The sequence below is a fragment of the Xiphophorus hellerii genome, chromosome 9 (assembly GCF_003331165.1).
Source record: "Xiphophorus hellerii strain 12219 chromosome 9, Xiphophorus_hellerii-4.1, whole genome shotgun sequence".
Classification (NCBI taxonomy): Eukaryota; Metazoa; Chordata; class Actinopteri; order Cyprinodontiformes; family Poeciliidae; genus Xiphophorus; species Xiphophorus hellerii.
The window spans coordinates 4,279,514-4,300,244 of NC_045680.1; the positions used below are offsets into that span (position 1 = coordinate 4,279,514).

At 44.4% G+C, this 20,731-nt stretch overlaps 1 protein-coding gene across 2 annotated transcripts in view; it reads right to left on the reverse strand.

Annotated features, from left to right (window-relative positions):
* pla2g4ab (phospholipase A2, group IVAb (cytosolic, calcium-dependent)) overlaps window positions 1-20,731 on the reverse strand; it is a 53,115-nt gene that overhangs the window by 26,985 nt on the left and 5,399 nt on the right. For both annotated transcript variants that reach the window (XM_032572746.1, XM_032572747.1), the window contains 6 exons: window positions 20,020-20,101; window positions 19,481-19,629; window positions 19,088-19,201; window positions 18,725-18,762; window positions 18,199-18,343; window positions 16,089-16,225 (listed from right to left, as the gene is read on the reverse strand). In XM_032572746.1, coding sequence (XP_032428637.1) covers window positions 16,089-16,225; window positions 18,199-18,343; window positions 18,725-18,762; window positions 19,088-19,201; window positions 19,481-19,629; window positions 20,020-20,101 — 665 coding nt within the window. The remainder of the gene's footprint in view (window positions 1-16,088; window positions 16,226-18,198; window positions 18,344-18,724; window positions 18,763-19,087; window positions 19,202-19,480; window positions 19,630-20,019; window positions 20,102-20,731) is intronic.

Below are 20,731 nucleotides of genomic sequence, written 5' to 3' on the forward strand. Positions count from 1 at the left end.
GAAAAAAATGGACGTTCAATACAAAATGGCCGACTTCCTGTGATAGTTGGCTAATAACATTAAATGTAAGTTCTGAGTCTTTTGGTGAGCTCTACAAGTGTACCAAATTTCATGTCTCTACGATGAAATACGTTCATAACATTGTGTCAACAGAAAATTGCTAGTTGCCGCCGTTGAGCAATTTTTTTTGCGATTTTTGCGACAACCTTAAAATTCAAAATTTTTAAATTTTCTAGTCGCGACCGCCAAGTTTGGTGAGTTTTTGAATATGATAAAGCCCCCAAAAAGGCACACGAAGAGGTGGGAAGAATAATAATAATAAACAGTACAGATACAATAGGCCTTCGCAGCGCTTTGCTGCTCGGGCCTAATTAAAGCTGCGAGCAGCCTCGGGCGGCCCTCGCAGCAAGCGCCGCTCCGGCCTATTGGCCACCGCGGGGGTTCCGGCCACCGCAGAAGCTCTCGCGCGTTTTCCAGAGCCGCAGCCCGCTCCCCACCGCAGAAGCTCTGCCGCAGTTTCCAGCACTGCCGCCCGCTAGCCGCTGCAGAAGCTGTCGCGGATTTTCCCCAAATTACATCTCAAACCCGTTGGGCTCTTTAGAGCAGAACAAAGGTCATACATATCCAGTTTGGCGCCAATCGGATGATCCATGTGTGAATTAGAGCCAAACGTATGTATATGGCGAGGGACTGATATTCGCCATTTGGCCACGCCCACACGGTTCAGCCAGCAGTGAGCATTGACAGAGTTTATCATCCGAATCATCTTGATTAGGTCAAGAGAGTCATAAACAGAGCTTTCCAAGGAAAAAAACGGCACTTCCTGTTCCGAGGGGGCGGGGCTTAGATGACGTCATAATATGATGACGTAGGATCGACGGGCAAGCCTCCAGGATCACTCAGGCCAAGTTTGATGCAGCTCGGTCAAAATATGTGGAATGTAGAGGCAAACGTATACGAACGGCGTTGCCGCCATTGAAAACTCTTGGCACTTTAAAGCAAGCGAGACCAACTTCCTATCTGTCATCCAACACAGAATCACCTTGATTAGGTCAAGAGAGCAATAAACAGAGCTTTCCAAGGAAAAACACGGCACTTCCTGTTCCGAGGGGGCGGGGCTTAGATAACGTCATAATGTGATGACGTAGGATCGACGGGCAAGCCTCCAGGATCACTCAGGCCAAGTTTGATGCAGCTCGGTCAAAATATGTGGAATGTAGAGGCAAACGTATACGAACGGCGTTGCCGCCATTGAAAACTCTTGGCACTTTAAAGCAAGCGAGACCAACTTCCTATCTGTCATCCAACACAGAATCACCTTGATTAGGTCAAGAGAGCCATAAACAGAGCTTTCCAAGGAAAAAAACGGCACTTCCGGTTCCGAGGGGGCGGGGCTTAGATGACGTCATAATGTGATGACGTAGGATTGACGGGCAAGCCTCCAGGATCACTCAGGCCAAGTTTGATGCAGCTCGGTCAAAATATGTGGAATGTAGAGGCAAACGTATACGAACGGCGTTGCCGCCATTGAAAACTCTTGGCACTTTAAAGCAAGCGAGACCAACTTCCTATCTGTCATCCAACACAGAATCACCTTGATTAGGTCAAGAGAGCCATAGATGAAAGTTTCCAAGGAAAAAAATAGCACTTCCTGTTCTGAGGGGGCGGGGCTTAGATGACGTCATAATCTGATGACATAGAATTTTCAGGTATCACACCAGCATCACTCAAGCCAAGTTTGGTGCAGCTCGGTCGAAACATGTGGAATCTAGAAGCAAACGTATGGCATCGGCGTTACAGGTCACTTCGCCACGCCGCCACGCCCAGCTGCTATCTCAAAGCCGGTCAGGGTTGGAAACCTCAACACACCAACATGTCTTCTGTCTCTGGACACAGGTTCGTGTTGATTAGGTCAAAGGGCTAAGATAGCGACCGTTCACAGTAAAACATGACACTTCCTGTTCTCAGGGGGCGTGGCCTAAGCGATGTCATCATTTCACCACAGGGTATTTTAGGACACCTATTGTTGATCAATAACTGAAAATTTGGTGTCTCTGTGAGTTTCTGTGCAGGATATATAAGAGTTTCGTGTTTCATGGCGAGTAGGTGAACTTTGACCCCTGGTAACCCCCCTTCAGCAAGCTCATACAGTCACCAATTTGATAACTTTAAATCAGACATGCCTTATGATCAGACTGACCGAGTTTGAAGCCGATCAATCGAAATCCCTAGGAGGAGTTCGATCAAATACGAATGCTGTAAACGTCAAAATCGAGGTCAAATGAAATTCAATCTAAAATGGCCGACTTCCTGTTGGGTTTAGAGCATAGCTCTAAGAGACTTTTTTGTACGTCCCGACAAAATACACATGTGTACCAAGTTTCGTAATTCTAGGTTTAAGCATGGCTTGGGGCTGTTCATTTAAAATACTCTAGCGGTCGCTATAGAGAAATTAGGCCACGCCCACCAAATTTTGTTATGAATTCCTGTCGGTGAGTGGATAAGGATCCATCCTAGTGAGTTTGGAGCAGCTGGGCCCGAAATTGTGGAATTCAGAGCCAAACGTATGGCAACGGCGTTACAGGTCACTTCGCCACGCCGCCACGCCCACCTGCTATGTCAAAGCCGGTCAGGGTTGGAATCCTAAACACACCAACATGTCTTCTGTCTCTGGACACAGTTTCATATTGATGAGGTCAAAGGGCTAAGATAGCGACCGTTCACAGTAAAACATGACACTTCCTGTTCTCAGGGGGCGTGGCCTAAGTGATGTCATCATTTGATCATAGGGTATTGTAGGGCACCCGATGACGATCAATCACTGAAAGTTTGGTCCCTCTATGTGTTTTTGTATAGGAAATATAAGAGTTTCGTGTTTCATGGCGAGTAGGTGAACTTTGACCCCTGCTAACCCCCCTTCAACATGCTCCAAAACTCACCAATTTGATAACTTTAAATCAAACATGCCTTATGATCAGACTGACCAAGTTTGAAGTCGATCAATCGAAATCCCTAGGAGGAGTTCGATCAAATACGAAGGCTGTAAACGTCAAAATCGAGGTAAAAAATGGACGTTCAATACAAAATGGCCGACTTCCTGTGATAGTTGGCTTATAACATTAAATGTAAGTTCTGAGTCTTTTGGTGAGCTCTACATGTGTACCAAATTTCATGTCTCTACGATGAAGTACGTTCATACCATTGTGTCAACAGAAAATTGCTAGTTGCCGCCGTTCAGCAATTTTTTTTGCGATTTTTGCGACAACCTTAAAATTCAAAATTTTTAAATTTTCTAGTCGCCACCGCCAAGTTTGGTGAGTTTTTGAATATGATAAAGCCCCCAAAAAGGCGCCTCTTTGGGGGGGCAGAATCGTAATAATAATAAGAAACAGTACAGAAACAATAGGCCTTCGCAGCGCTTTGCTGCTCGGGCCTAATTAAAGCTGCGAGCAGCCTCGGGCGGCCCTCGCAGCAAGCGCCGCTCCGGCCTATTGGCCACCGCGGGGGTTCCGGCCACCGCAGAAGCTCTCGCGCGTTTTCCAGAGCCGCAGCCCGCTCCCCACCGCAGAAGCTCTGCCGCAGTTTCCAGCACTGCCGCCCGCTAGCCGCTGCAGAAGCTGTCGCGCATTTTCCCCAAATTACATCTCAAACCCGTTGGGCTCTTTAGAGCAGAACAAAGGTCATACATATCCAGTTTGGCGCCAATCGGATGATCCATGTGTGAATTAGAGCCAAACGTATGTATATGGCGAGGGACTGATATTCGCCATTTGGCCACGCCCACACGGTTCAGCCAGCAGTGAGCATTGACAGAGTTTATCATCCGAATCATCTTGATTAGGTCAAGAGAGTCATAAACAGAGCTTTCCAAGGAAAAAAACGGCACTTCCTGTTCCGAGGGGGCGGGGCTTAGATGACGTCATAATATGATGACGTTGGATCGACGGGCAAGCCTCCAGGATCACTCAGGCCAAGTGTGATGCAGCTCGGTCAAAGTATGTGGAATGTAGAGGCATACGTATACGAACGGCGTTGCCGCCATTGAAAACTCTTGGCACTTTAAAGCAAGCGAGACCAACTTCCTATCTGTCATCCAACACAGAATCACCTTGATTAGGTCAAGAGAGCAATAAACAGAGCTTTCCAAGGAAAAACACGGCACTACCTGTTCCGAGGGGGCGGGGCTTAGATAACGTCATAATGTGATGACGTAGGATCGACGGGCAAGCCTCCAGGATCACTCAGGCCAAGTTTGATGCAGCTCGGTCAAAATATGTGGAATGTAGAGGCAAACGTATACGAACGGCGTTGCCGCCATTGAAAACTCTTGGCACTTTAAAGCAAGCGAGACCAACTTCCTATCTGTCATCCAACACAGAATCACCTTGATTAGGTCAAGAGAGCCATAAACAGAGCTTTCCAAGGAAAAAAACGGCACTTCCGGTTCCGAGGGGGCGGGGCTTAGATGACGTCATAATGTGATGACGTAGGATTGACGGGCAAGCCTCCAGGATCACTCAGGCCAAGTTTGATGCAGCTCGGTCAAAATATGTGGAATGTAGAGGCAAACGTATACGAACGGCGTTGCCGCCATTGAAAACTCTTGGCACTTTAAAGCAAGCGAGACCAACTTCCTATCTGTCATCCAACACAGAATCACCTTGATTAGGTCAAGAGAGCCATAGATGAAAGTTTCCAAGGAAAAAAATAGCACTTCCTGTTCTGAGGGGGCGGGGCTTAGATGACGTCATAATCTGATGACATAGAATTTTCAGGTATCACACCAGCATCACTCAAGCCAAGTTTGGTGCAGCTCGGTCGAAACATGTGGAATCTAGAAGCAAACGTATGGCATCGGCGTTACAGGTCACTTCGCCACGCCGCCACGCCCAGCTGCTATCTCAAAGCCGGTCAGGGTTGGAAACCTCAACACACCAACATGTCTTCTGTCTCTGGACACAGGTTCATGTTGATTAGGTCAAAGGGCTAAGATAGCGACCGTTCACAGTAAAACATGACACTTCCTGTTCTCAGGGGGCGTGGCCTAAGCGATGTCATCATTTCACCACAGGGTATTTTAGGACACCTATTGTTGATCAATAACTGAAAATTTGGTGTCTCTGTGAGTTTCTGTGCAGGATATATAAGAGTTTCGTGTTTCATGGCGAGTAGGTGAACTTTGACCCCTGGTAACCCCCCTTCAGCAAGCTCATACAGTCACCAATTTGATAACTTTAAATCAGACATGCCTTATGATCAGACTGACCGAGTTTGAAGCCGATCAATCGAAATCCCTAGGAGGAGTTCGATCAAATACGAATGCTGTAAACGTCAAAATCGAGGTCAAATGAAATTCAATCTAAAATGGCCGACTTCCTGTTGGGTTTAGAGCATAGCTCTAAGAGACTTTTTTGTACGTCCCGACAAAATACACATGTGTACCAAGTTTCGTAATTCTAGGTTTAAGCATGGCTTGGGGCTGTTCATTTAAAATACTCTAGGGGTCGCTATAGAGAAATTAGGCCACGCCCACCAAATTTTGTTATGAATTCCTGTCGGTGAGTGGATAAGGATCCATCCTAGTGAGTTTGGAGCAGCTGGGCCCGAAATTGTGGAATTCAGAGCCAAACGTATGGCAACGGCGTTACAGGTCACTTCGCCACGCCGCCACGCCCACCTGCTATGTCAAAGCCGGTCAGGGTTGGAATCCTCAACACACCAACATGTCTTCTGTCTCTGGACACAGTTTCATATTGATGAGGTCAAAGGGCTAAGATAGCGACCGTTCACAGTAAAACATGACACTTCCTGTTCTCAGGGGGCGTGGCCTAAGTGATGTCATCATTTGACCATAGGGTATTGTAGGGCACCCGATGACGATCAATCACTGAAAGTTTGGTCCCTCTATGTGTTTTTGTATAGGAAATATAAGAGTTTCGTGTTTCATGGCGAGTAGGTGAACTTTGACCCCTGCTAACCCCCCTTCAACATGCTCCAAAACTCACCAATTTGATAACTTTAAATCAAACATGCCTTATGATCAGACTGACCAAGTTTGAAGTCGATCAATCGAAATCCCTAGGAGGAGTTCGATCAAATACGAAGGCTGTAAACGTCAAAATCGAGGTAAAAAATGGACGTTCAATACAAAATGGCCGACTTCCTGTGATAGTTGGCTTATAACATTAAATGTAAGTTCTGAGTCTTTTGGTGAGCTCTACATGTGTACCAAATTTCATGTCTCTACGATGAAGTACGTTCATACCATTGTGTCAACAGAAAATTGCTAGTTGCCGCCGTTCAGCAATTTTTTTTGCGATTTTTGCGACAACCTTAAAATTCAAAATTTTTAAATTTTCTAGTCGCCACCGCCAAGTTTGGTGAGTTTTTGAATATGATAAAGCCCCCAAAAAGGCGCCTCTTTGGGGGGGCAGAATCGTAATAATAATTAAAGCTGCAAGCAGCCTCGGGCGGCCCTCGCAGCAAGCGCCGCTCCGGCCTATTGGCCACCGCGGGGGTTCCGGCCACCGCAGAAGCTCTCGCGCGTTTTCCAGAGCCGCAGCCCGCTCCCCACCGCAGAAGCTCTGCCGCAGTTTCCAGCACTGCCGCCCGCTAGCCGCTGCAGAAGCTGTCGCGCATTTTCCCCAAATTACATCTCAAACCCGTTGGGCTCTTTAGAGCAGAACAAAGGTCATACATATCCAGTTTGGCGCCAATCGGATGATCCATGTGTGAATTAGAGCCAAACGTATGTATATGGCGAGGGACTGATATTCGCCATTTGGCCACGCCCACACGGTTCAGCCAGCAGTGAGCATTGACAGAGTTTATCATCCGAATCATCTTGATTAGGTCAAGAGAGCCATAAACAGAGCTTTCCAAGGAAAAAAACGGCACTTCCTGTTCCGAGGGGGCGGGGCTTAGATGACGTCATAATATGATGACGTAGGATCGACGGGCAAGCCTCCAGGATCACTCAGGCCAAGTTTGATGCAGCTCGGTCAAAATATGTGGAATGTAGAGGCAAACGTATACGAACGGCGTTGCCGCCATTGAAAACTCTTGGCACTTTAAAGCAAGCGAGACCAACTTCCTATCTGTCATCCAACACAGAATCACCTTGATTAGGTCAAGAGAGCCATAAACAGAGCTTTCCAAGGAAAAAAAAGGCACTTCCGGTTCCGAGGGGGCGGGGCTTAGATGACGTCACAATGTGATGACGTAGGATCGACGGGCAAGCCTCCAGGATCACTCAGGCCAAGTTTGATGCAGCTCGGTCAAAATATGTGGAATGTAGAGGCAAACGTATACGAACGGCGTTGCCGCCATTGAAAACTCTTGGCACTTTAAAGCAAGCGAGACCAACTTCCTATCTGTCATCCAACACAGAATCACCTTGATTAGGTCAAGAGAGCCATAGATGAAAGTTTCCAAGGAAAAAAATAGCACTTCCTGTTCTGAGGGGGCGGGGCTTAGATGACGTCATAATCTGATGACATAGAATTTTCAGACATCACACCAGCATCACTCAAGCCAAGTTTGGTGCAGCTCGATCGAAACATGTGGAATCTAGAAGCAAAAGTATGGCATCGGCGTTACAGGTCACTTCGCCACGCCGCCACGCCCAGCTGCTATCTCAAAGCCGGTCAGGGTTGGAAACCTCAACACACCAACATGTCTTCTGTCTCTGGACACAGGTTCATGTTGATTAGGTCAAAGGGCTAAGAGAGCGACCGTTCACAGTAAAACATGACACTTCCTGTTCTCAGGGGGCGTGGCCTACGTGATGTCATCATTTGACCATATGGTATTGTAGGCCACCTGATGACGATCAATCACTGAAAGTTTGGAGTCTCTGTGAGTTTTTGTGTTAGAAATACCAATTTTTCATTTTTTCCTGTGTATTACAAAATCGAAGAATTTCATCTGCAGGGCAATGCTGCCCTCTGGTGTCGAATTACTGAAATAATGAAACTATTTCAGTGGCCAGCAGAGGGCAGCATTGCCCTACAAACGACGAACATGTACTGTTTATTATGTAATTACACAGAAGATCTCTCTAATTCATTCTGAGGGGGCGGGGCTTAGATGACGTCATAATATGATGACATAGCATTGTCAGGCATCACAACAGCATCACTGAGGCCAAGTTTGGTGCAGCTCGGTCGAAACATGTGGAATCTAGAAGCAAACGTATGGCATCGGCGTTACAGGTCACTTCGCCACGCCGCCACACCCAGCTGCTTCATCGCAGCCGGTCAGGGCTTGAATCCACAACACACCAACATGTCTTCTGTCTCTGGACACAGTTTCATGTTGATTAGGTCAAAGGGCTAAGATAGCGACCGTTCACAGTAAAACATGACACTTCCTGTTCTCAGGGGGCGTGGCCTAAGCGATGTCATAATTTCACCACAGGGTATTTTAGGACACCTATTGTTGATCAATAACTGAAAATTTGGTGTCTCTGTGAGTTTCTGTGCAGGATATATAAGAGTTTCGTGTTTCATGGCGAGTAGGTGAACTTTGACCCCTGGTAACCCCCCTTCAGCAATCTCAGACAGTCACCAATTTGATAACTTTAAATCAGACATGCCTTATGATCAGACTGACCGAGTTTGAAGCCAATCAATCGAAATCCCTAGGAGGAGTTCGATCAAATACGAATGCTGTGAACGTCAAAATCGAGGTCAAATGAAATTCAATCTAAAATGGCCGACTTCCTGTTGGGTTTAGAGCATGGCTCTAAGAGACTTTTTTGTACGTCCCGACAAGATACACATGTGTACCAAGTTTCGTAATTCTAGGTTTAAGCATGGCTTGGGGCTGTTCATTTAAAATACTCTAGGGGTCGCTATAGAGAAATTAGGCCACGCCCACCAAATTTTGTTATGAATTCTTGTCGGGGGGTGGATAAGGATCCATCCTAGTGAGTTTGGAGCAGCTGGGCCCGAAATTGTGGAATTCAGAGCCAAACGTATGGCAACGGCGTTACAGGTCACTTCGCCACGCCGCCACGCCCACCTGCTATGTCAAAGCCAGTCAGGGTTGGAATCCTCAACACACCAACATGTCTTCTGTCTCTGGACACAGTTTCATGTTGATTAGGTCAAAGGGCTAAGAGAGCGACCGCTCACAGTAAAACATGACACTTCCTGTTCTCAGGGGGCGTGGCTTAAGTGATGTCATCATTTCACCACAGGGTATTTTAGGACATCCGATGCCGATCAATCACTGAAAGTTTGGTCCCTCTATGTGTTTTTTTATAGGAAATATAAGAGTTTCGTGTTTCATGGCGAGTAGGTGAACTTTGACCCCTGCTAACCCCCCTTCAACATACTCCAAAACTCACCAATTTGATAACTTTAAATCAAACATGCCTTATGATCAGACTGACCGAGTTTGAAGTCGATCAATCGAAATCCCTAGGAGGAGTTCGATCAAATACGAAGGCTGTAAACGTCAAAATCGAGGAAAAAAATGGACGTTCAATACAAAATGGCCGACTTCCTGTGATAGTTGGCTAATAACATTAAATGTAAGTTCTGAGTCTTTTGGTGAGCTCTACAAGTGTACCAAATTTCATGTCTCTACGATGAAGTACGTTCATACCATTGTGTCAACAGAAAATTGCTAGTTGCCGCCGTTGAGCAATTTTTTTTGCGATTTTTGCGACAACCTTAAAATTCAAAATTTTGAATTTTTCTAGTCGCGACCGCCAAGTTTGGTGAGTTTTTGAATATGATAAAGCCCCCAAAAAGGCAATTCATTTGGGTGGAAGAATAATAAGAATAATTAAAGCTGCGAGCAGCCTCGGGCGGCCCTCGCAGCAAGCGCCGCTCCGGCCTATTGGCCACCGCGGGGGTTCCGGCCACCGCAGAAGCTCTCGCGCGTTTTCCAGAGCCGCAGCCCGCTCCCCACCGCAGAAGCTCTGCCGCAGTTTCCAGCACTGCCGCCCGCTAGCCGCTGCAGAAGCTGTCGCGGATTTTCCCCAAATTACATCTCAAACCCGTTGGGCTCTTTAGAGCAGAACAAAGGTCATACATATCCAGTTTGGCGCCAATCGGATGATCCATGTGTGAATTAGAGCCAAACGTATGTATATGGCGAGGGACTGATATTCGCCATTTGGCCACGCCCACACGGTTCAGCCAGCAGTGAGCATTGACAGAGTTTATCATCCGAATCATCTTGATTAGGTCAAGAGAGTCATAAACAGAGCTTTCCAAGGAAAAAAACGGCACTTCCTGTTCCGAGGGGGCGGGGCTTAGATGACGTCATAATATGATGACGTAGGATCGACGGGCAAGCCTCCAGGATCACTCAGGCCAAGTTTGATGCAGCTCGGTCAAAATATGTGGAATGTAGAGGCAAACGTATACGAACGGCGTTGCCGCCATTGAAAACTCTTGGCACTTTAAAGCAAGCGAGACCAACTTCCTATCTGTCATCCAACACAGAATCACCTTGATTAGGTCAAGAGAGCAATAAACAGAGCTTTCCAAGGAAAAACACGGCACTTCCTGTTCCGAGGGGGCGGGGCTTAGATAACGTCATAATGTGATGACGTAGGATCGACGGGCAAGCCTCCAGGATCACTCAGGCCAAGTTTGATGCAGCTCGGTCAAAATATGTGGAATGTAGAGGCAAACGTATACGAACGGCGTTGCCGCCATTGAAAACTCTTGGCACTTTAAAGCAAGCGAGACCAACTTCCTATCTGTCATCCAACACAGAATCACCTTGATTAGGTCAAGAGAGCCATAAACAGAGCTTTCCAAGGAAAAAAACGGCACTTCCGGTTCCGAGGGGGCGGGGCTTAGATGACGTCATAATGTGATGACGTAGGATTGACGGGCAAGCCTCCAGGATCACTCAGGCCAAGTTTGATGCAGCTCGGTCAAAATATGTGGAATGTAGAGGCAAACGTATACGAACGGCGTTGCCGCCATTGAAAACTCTTGGCACTTTAAAGCAAGCGAGACCAACTTCCTATCTGTCATCCAACACAGAATCACCTTGATTAGGTCAAGAGAGCCATAGATGAAAGTTTCCAAGGAAAAAAATAGCACTTCCTGTTCTGAGGGGGCGGGGCTTAGATGACGTCATAATCTGATGACATAGAATTTTCAGGTATCACACCAGCATCACTCAAGCCAAGTTTGGTGCAGCTCGGTCGAAACATGTGGAATCTAGAAGCAAACGTATGGCATCGGCGTTACAGGTCACTTCGCCACGCCGCCACGCCCAGCTGCTATCTCAAAGCCGGTCAGGGTTGGAAACCTCAACACACCAACATGTCTTCTGTCTCTGGACACAGGTTCATGTTGATTAGGTCAAAGGGCTAAGATAGCGACCGTTCACAGTAAAACATGACACTTCCTGTTCTCAGGGGGCGTGGCCTAAGCGATGTCATCATTTCACCACAGGGTATTTTAGGACACCTATTGTTGATCAATAACTGAAAATTTGGTGTCTCTGTGAGTTTCTGTGCAGGATATATAAGAGTTTCGTGTTTCATGGCGAGTAGGTGAACTTTGACCCCTGGTAACCCCCCTTCAGCAAGCTCATACAGTCACCAATTTGATAACTTTAAATCAGACATGCCTTATGATCAGACTGACCGAGTTTGAAGCCGATCAATCGAAATCCCTAGGAGGAGTTCGATCAAATACGAATGCTGTAAACGTCAAAATCGAGGTCAAATGAAATTCAATCTAAAATGGCCGACTTCCTGTTGGGTTTAGAGCATAGCTCTAAGAGACTTTTTTGTACGTCCCGACAAAATACACATGTGTACCAAGTTTCGTAATTCTAGGTTTAAGCATGGCTTGGGGCTGTTCATTTAAAATACTCTAGGGGTCGCTATAGAGAAATTAGGCCACGCCCACCAAATTTTGTTATGAATTCCTGTCGGTGAGTGGATAAGGATCCATCCTAGTGAGTTTGGAGCAGCTGGGCCCGAAATTGTGGAATTCAGAGCCAAACGTATGGCAACGGCGTTACAGGTCACTTCGCCACGCCGCCACGCCCACCTGCTATGTCAAAGCCGGTCAGGGTTGGAATCCTAAACACACCAACATGTCTTCTGTCTCTGGACACAGTTTCATATTGATGAGGTCAAAGGGCTAAGATAGCGACCGTTCACAGTAAAACATGACACTTCCTGTTCTCAGGGGGCGTGGCCTAAGTGATGTCATCATTTGATCATAGGGTATTGTAGGGCACCCGATGACGATCAATCACTGAAAGTTTGGTCCCTCTATGTGTTTTTGTATAGGAAATATAAGAGTTTCGTGTTTCATGGCGAGTAGGTGAACTTTGACCCCTGCTAACCCCCCTTCAACATGCTCCAAAACTCACCAATTTGATAACTTTAAATCAAACATGCCTTATGATCAGACTGACCAAGTTTGAAGTCGATCAATCGAAATCCCTAGGAGGAGTTCGATCAAATACGAAGGCTGTAAACGTCAAAATCGAGGTAAAAAATGGACGTTCAATACAAAATGGCCGACTTCCTGTGATAGTTGGCTTATAACATTAAATGTAAGTTCTGAGTCTTTTGGTGAGCTCTACATGTGTACCAAATTTCATGTCTCTACGATGAAGTACGTTCATACCATTGTGTCAACAGAAAATTGCTAGTTGCCGCCGTTCAGCAATTTTTTTTGCGATTTTTGCGACAACCTTAAAATTCAAAATTTTTAAATTTTCTAGTCGCCACCGCCAAGTTTGGTGAGTTTTTGAATATGATAAAGCCCCCAAAAAGGCGCCTCTTTGGGGGGGCAGAATCGTAATAATAATAAGAAACAGTACAGAAACAATAGGCCTTCGCAGCGCTTTGCTGCTCGGGCCTAATTAAAGCTGCGAGCAGCCTCGGGCGGCCCTCGCAGCAAGCGCCGCTCCGGCCTATTGGCCACCGCGGGGGTTCCAGCCACCGCAGAAGCTCTCGCACGATTTCCAGAGCCGCAGCCAACTCCCCACCGCAGAAGCTCTGCCGCAGTTTCCAGCACCGCCGCCCGCTAGCCACCGCAGAGGCTGTCGCGCATTTTCCCCGCCCGTCCACTGGGCGATACGCGTGAATGCGTTCGGCAGCGCTCCCCGACGACTGTCAAAAAAATCTGGTGCAGATCGGTCGATGCATCGAGGAGATATAGCCGATGTATTAACTTAGGGGGCGCAGTGGAGTCAAATTACATTTCAACCTAGTTGGGCTCTTTAGAGGTGAACAAAGGTCATACATATCCAGTTTGGCGCCAATCGGATGATCCATGTGTGAATTAGAGCCAAACGTATGTATATGGCGAGGGACTGATATTCGCCGTTTGGCCACGCCCACACGGTTCAGCCAGCAGCGAGCAATGACAGAGCTCATCATCCGAATCATCTTGATTAGGTCAAGAGAGCCATAAACGGAGCTTTCCAAGGAAAAAAACGGCACTTCCGGTTCCGAGGGGGCGGGGCTTAGATGACGTCATAATGTGATGACGTAGGATCGACGGGCAAGCCTCCAGGATCACTCAGGCCAAGTTTGATGCAGCTCGGTCAAAATATGTGGAATGTAGAGGCAAACGTATACGAACGGCGTTGCCGCCATTGAAAACTCTTGGCACTTTAAAGCAAGCGAGACCAACTTCCTATCTGTCATCCAACACAGAATCACCTTGATTAGGTCAAGAGAGCCATAAACAGAGCTTTCCAAGGAAAAAAACGGCACTTCCGGTTCCGAGGGGGCGGGGCTTAAATGACATCATAATGTGATGACGTAGGATTGACGGGCAAGCCTCCAGGATCACTCAGGCCAAGTTTGATGCAGCTCGGTCAAAATATGTGGAATGTAGAGGCAAACGTATACGAACGGCGTTGCCGCCGTTGAAAACTCTTGGCACTTTAAAGCAAGCGAGACCAACTTCCTATCTGTCATCCAACACAGAATCACCTTGATTAGGTCAAGAGAGCCATAGATGAAAGTTTCCAAGGAAAAAAATAGCACTTCCTGTTCTGAGGGGGCGGGGCTTAGATGACGTCATAATCTGATGATATAGAATTTTCAGGTATCACACCAGCATCACTCAAGCCAAGTTTGGTGCAGCTCGGTCGAAACATGTGGAATCTAGAAGCAAACGTATGGCATCGGCGTTACAGGTCACTTCGCCACGCCGCCGCACCCAGCTGCTTCATCGCAGCCGGTCAGGGCTTGAATCCACAACACACCAACATGTCTTCTGTCTCTGGACACAGTTTCATGTTGATGAGGTCAAAGGGCTAAGATAGCGACCGTTCACAGTAAAACATGACATTTCCTGTTCTCAGGGGGCGTGGCCTAAGTGATGTCATCATTTCACCACAGGGTATTTTAGGACACCTATTGATGATCAATAACTGAAAGTTTGGTGTCTCTGTGAGTTTCTGTGCAGGATATATAAGAGTTTCGTGTTTCATGGCGAGTAGGTGAACTTTGACCCCTGGTAACCCCCCTTCAGCAATCTCAGACAGTCACCAATTTGATAACTTTAAATCAGACATGCCTTATGATCAGACTGACCGAGTTTGAAGCCGATCAATCGAAATCCCTAGGAGGAGTTCGATCAAATGCAAAGGCTGTAAACGTCAAAGTCGAGGTCCAAAATGGACCTTCAATACAAAATGGCCGACTTCCTGTTGGGTTTCGACCATGGCTCTAAGAGACTTTTTTGTACGTCCTGACAAGATACACATGTGTACCAAGTTTCGTAATTCTAGGTTAAAGCATGGCTTGGGGCTGTTCATTTAAAATACTCTAGGGGTCGCTATAGAGAAATTAGGCCACGCCCACCAAATTTTGTTATGAATTCCTGTCGGGGGGTGGATAAGGATCCATCCTAGTGAGTTTGGAGCAGCTGGGCCCGAAATTGTGGAATTCAGAGCCAAACGTATGGCAACGGCGTTTCAGGTCACTTCGCCACGCCGCCACGCCCACCTGCTATGTCAAAGCCAGTCAGGGTTGGAATGCTCAACACACCAACATGTCTTCTGTCTCTGGACACAGTTTCATGTTGATTAGGTCAAAGGGCTAAGATAGCGACCGTTCACAGTAAAACATGACACTTCCTGTTCTCAGGGGGCGTGGCCTAAGTGATGTCATCATTTGACCATAGGGTATTGTAGGGCACCCGATGACGATCAATCACTGAAAGTTTGGTCCCTCTATGTGTTTTTGTATAGGAAATATAAGAGTTTCGTGTTTCATGGCGAGTAGGTGAACTTTGACCCCTGCTAACCCCCCTTCAACATGCTCCAAAACTCACCAATTTGATAACTTTAAATCAAACATGCCTTATGATCAGACTGACCAAGTTTGAAGTCGATCAATCGAAATCCCTAGGAGGAGTTCGATCAAATACGAAGGCTGTAAACGTCAAAATCGAGGTAAAAAATGGACGTTCAATACAAAATGGCCGACTTCCTGTGATAGTTGGCTTATAACATTAAATGTAAGTTCTGAGTCTTTTGGTGAGCTCTACAAGTGTACCAAATTTCATGTCTCTACGATGAAGTACGTTCATACCATTGTGTCAACAGAAAATTGCTAGTTGCCGCCGTTGAGCAATTTTTTTTGCGATTTTTGCGACAACCTTAAAATTCAAAATTTTTAAATTTTCTAGTCGCGACCGCCAAGTTTGGTGAGTTTTTGAATATGATAAAGCCCCCAAAAAGGCACCTCTTTAGGGGGGCAGAATCGTAATAATAATAAGAAACAGTACAGATACAATAGGCCTTCGCAGCGCTTTGCTGCTCGGGCCTAATAATAATAAACAGCACAGATACAATAGGCCTTCGCAGCGCTTTGCTGCTCGGGCCTAATAAGAAACAGTACAGAAACAATAGGCCTTCGCAGCGCTTTGCTGCTCGGGCCTAATAATAATAAACAGCACAGATACAATAGGCCTTCGCAGCGCTTTGCTGCTCGGGCCTAATAAGAAACAGTACAGAAACAATAGGCCTTCGCAGCGCTTTGCTGCTCGGGCCTAATAAATAAAGAAAAGGCAAAAAAACAAGTATGATAAAAGTGAGACATGAAGAAAACAGAGCAGGTAAACACGTACCACGTGGATCCAGAGAGGCCTGCAACATATGTGGCACAGTCTAAGACGCCAGACTCAAACAGGGCCTTCATCACTCCAGAAAACCCGACCATTGCACGAAAACCCCCGCCTGAACCTGCAATGGCTATCACTGGAACCTGGAACAGGCAAGCAAATTTATAATAAGAGGAAAAAAGATATGCTTATCAACATCTTTATAACCTACAGGCTTAAAAACAGTGGATTCAATCTGGATTATTCTTCCAGCTTTAGTAATTTCCCTTTGCACAGCTTGAATGCCGAGCTAGTTACATCATGCCTTTGCAGCAGTCCCTTCCCCAAGTTGTGTTTTAACCACTTCAGCTATTTCCTAATTCTTATTGTGCAACACAAGTTCCCAGCCTGTAAAATCCATAATTTCTGAATATTTTCACCGTCAGGCCACAAAGGGAGTTGGAGGATAGCCTTCACAGTAAAAGACTGTAACTGGATACCTCATCCCTCCATAACTTCTCGTACAATGAGGAGAGAGAACGTCTGGCTAGAGCTTATCGCCAGCTAGCAGGGGCACCACGCCAAAACAGCTCTGGCGGGACAGGAAGCTAAACTAAATGCATGGGAGAAAAGGTTGGAGTTTTTCGTCAGAGAGCCTGATTATAATGTCTAAAGGCAACAGACCTTAACGCTTTGGACTGTTTTTCCTTTGGTCATTTTTTTAATAACTTTTCCTGGAGCTAAAGATAAGCGGGAATGTGGAGTAAAGCAAATACTACTGTAAACACACATCAGAACCATCACTACTTTATAAAACGGAATAAACATCTCAGCAGAGATGATGTAGAAATGTAGGAAATATCATGTTGTTTCATGTCAGTGGCAGGGTTAACGTAATGCATTATGAAAACAGTTTCAGAGCCAATATAAACCCTTCCTGTTTTTCAGGTTATCAGTGAGGGGACAGGATAAACGTTAGCTTACCTTTCTGATAAAAAAACAAAAAAAAAACAAGTTTTGACTTTGCATTGAGCTGACTGTGAACCAGATCAAAGTGTTTCCTTATTATGGGTCACTGACCAAAGTAAAGCCTTATACTTTTTGTAGAGAGAATCAACACTGATATTGTTTGTTGTTTGAATCTGTTCAGGTTTTTTTTATATATTACATAATTTATAATTATTTTACCACCCGCATACCAACTCCTGATGATTTTTTTTAACCGAATGGCAGCCATATTGTTGTTGTTTATTCCCATACCATGTGAGAGTTACAGTGCTTTACAAAAAACATTATACCTCATAAACTTTTGTTTTTTCAGACTGCAAGCATAAAGTTCAATGTAATTAACTCGGATTCGATTCCATGAACCAAACTAAAGTGGTAAATAAGTGAGAGGGGGAAAATCATGTTTTCCAAATTTTCCTTTATTTATTAACTATTAAATATTTTTACCCATTCTTTGCTAAATGGCTCAAGCTCAGTCAAAATGGATGGAAAGCTTTTGTGAAAATCCCTTTCTAACCAGCGTTAGGTCTGGACCTTGACTAGGTCATTCTAACATATAAATTTGGTTTGATTTAAATTATCCATTGTAACTAAAGAAAAAGGTCTGACAAACAAATGTAAGGTAAACCCAATCCAGACATTATTTTAATAAATAAAATTGAAAACTATCATTTTTCTTCTGGTTCATAAATGTGTGCTATTTCAGGTTTCTCATAAAATAACATGCAATGAATTTCAAGGGTGTAATGTGAGAAAAAGTTGATAAAATTAAAAAGGTTGGATACTTTTGCAAGACTCTGTAAACACTTCACCGTGTCATGTGTGTTATTTAGGCACCAAGTAATTGATAAACGACATAGAAGTTGTACATCTGAAGTGTAAGCAGTGTTTACTTTTTTAATTCAAACAGGTGAAACTTTCGCAAGTAAGAACTTAAATGTGACCATTTAAAATGCGTTAAAAATGACACAAAAAAGTGTGTTAAAAACATGCTGAGTCATTACATTCCTGCCTGTTTCTAGGTAGGAGTATAAAGTGAGTAAAACTGAGAACTTAAGTTATCACTTCAGTAACCAGCTGCCGGTTCAATAGTAAATGTAAAAAAATGCCTCTGCGTTTCTGCACTCACCTCCTGCGGAGAGCTGGGGAGGAAGCAAGGCTTCTCCATGTCGAGGAGCTTTTTAATGCCGAGCATCACTCTTTCTCTGCGGGTGTGTCGAAACTCCTTCTCTTTGTCACACAAGGCCAAGCTGAACCTCAGATCCAGGTTTGTGCTGAAGATGCAGAAAATAAGATTTAGGTTTCACTAAAATGGTGACTCATGTTGAGCAAGGAGGTGGTTAGAGAATAAAATCTGCCAACAGGATGATCAAAACTGATCTTTTTGGTCAGATAAGATCTGCTGTCAGGTGGTCTGCTGTGAAACTCACCTACAAACTCTTTCATCTTTATCACTCACCTTCATTTAATTACAAACTTTTTCTGGAACATTGCATTAAATGCAATTACGGGAAGGAATCAGCAGAAGACTGTATTTGATTACTCATTTACTTTGTTAGGCAGCTAGTCTGGTTCTAGTGTGACAGCACCTTTATTAACCAATATTACTTTTTAAATTTAACTAAACAATATTTAATTTTGATTTAAAAACATACCAGATTTCCACTATCATCTCCAAGTGTACTTTGGTTGCCTGTAAAAATAAACATTATGTGGTTATTTAAGTGACAGAAGCCACAGCAGGAAACAAACTATCCAAATGGAAAAAGATGTTACTCTTGGCACACAACCACCTCAATAAACATGTAAATATATCATCATTCCTGACATTATTTAACTGAGGCTTTCCTGACATGCGTCCGAAGCGCTCATTTCTGCAGTAATGCACATTTACATAATACCTTTGGTAGTCATTTGCGAGAATTTAAATTAAATTAAATTGGGAAAAGATTTTCCAACAACATTTGCCATTCAAGCATACAAATATTAGGACGTATAAACGAAAGTGACAGCCTTACTTTTCCGAATTTGAAAGTTTCCAGCTTTTTCTGGCCCACTTTGAGCTTGGTGATGTCAAAGGACGCCGTCCCAAGTGTCTCGTCCATAACATAGTTGGCATCCATTAATGTCAGCTGATTGGAATAAACAGTAAAGTTTATGCTGTAGAACATTTCAGTGGAAATGTGTGAGTATTCTGTTTAGCTTCACCCAGATTAAATTAAACAAACTTTGGAAAATTGTCTAAGCAAAAAAAACGAAACATTTTGAGTCATAGTCCTGTTTTATAGTTGCAGTGGTACTTTCATACTTCATAATAACACCAGCTGTGTTAAATGGATTTGCGCTCTGTTGCATCATTTCTCAGTCTAACACTGCAGAACTAGAACTGGACTTTCAAATGCAAATCTCACCTCCAACACATTCGGCTGGCAGGGATCTAAAATGAAATGAAAAGTCTCATTCCACTTTGGGTTGATGTCGTTGTCTATGTGCTTCGTCCTCTTCCTGCTCTCCGGAGCAGTTGGGATGAACAGCTCCACATATGGATCTGGAGTATCCACTAAACACATCACAGATTGGGTAGATTTACTAAATGATCAGATCTAATTTGGCAGAAAGAGACTCCTTTGTGTCATTTGGAAATCAGAAATATAAGCAAGCATATTTATATGTGTAAAGTTCCTCAAGGCTCTATTCTGGGGTTACTTTTATTTAATATTGGCACTTATTATCCTTATGCTACATTTTTTGCATCATCTCATAACCACAGTGTCTTACCAAAAAGAATGCAGTGTAAATTATGACATCTATTGCCTAAATAGCATTTTAGACATCATTAATAATATTTATTTTACATTTTTAATGAATATGAATACAAAAATCTACTCAAAACAATGAAAACATGGAGCATTCAGATTCATAATTGTTTAAAATACGCTTAAATACTTACGCAGGTCACCAAGCGCTCCTTTGGTAACACTTTCAGCACGAACCACAGTCACAGTGAATTTGTGAGAGATTTGATGTTCCACCTACAGCACAGCTCATATTTAGTTCAAAACAACTTTACCATTCTGTGTGAGAAAATTTGTAAAACCAGCGTAAAGAAAATGACAACAGATCTGCATGAGAAAGTCGGTTGTAAAATGAATCGTCAACCAGAGAAAACATCCGGCAGGTTTGGCATGACGGCTGATAATCAAACCCATTGTGAAACGTTTTACTTTGTGCCTCTTTGATTGAAAACATGTATGCGTGTACTATACAGTTAAAGACTACATTTATTTTTTATTTCCAGGATTATGCAGATTAATTATAGACTAAAACAGGCAGCTAAACAACTTCCATTTCCTTTTTTAAAATAATTGCTAACTACAGACGTATTTCCAGCACTTCCGGCACATTCCATCTTTTCAATGTTTTTTGGAAGATGACGACTTTTAGGGTGCGACCAACTTAATACAATAGAAATTTATGACGACAAAAGCTATTATGATTGGACGCAGTCAACTATACTGACAATGATATTCAAAAATTTGATTGGGACATCTCTAATGAAAACACAAACATTGTTTGATTGATAAAAAAGCCACAAAGTAGACGACTCATTGAGGCAAAAATGGAGAGCATAGATTAAAGTTTGCTGGACTTGAACTGGAAGG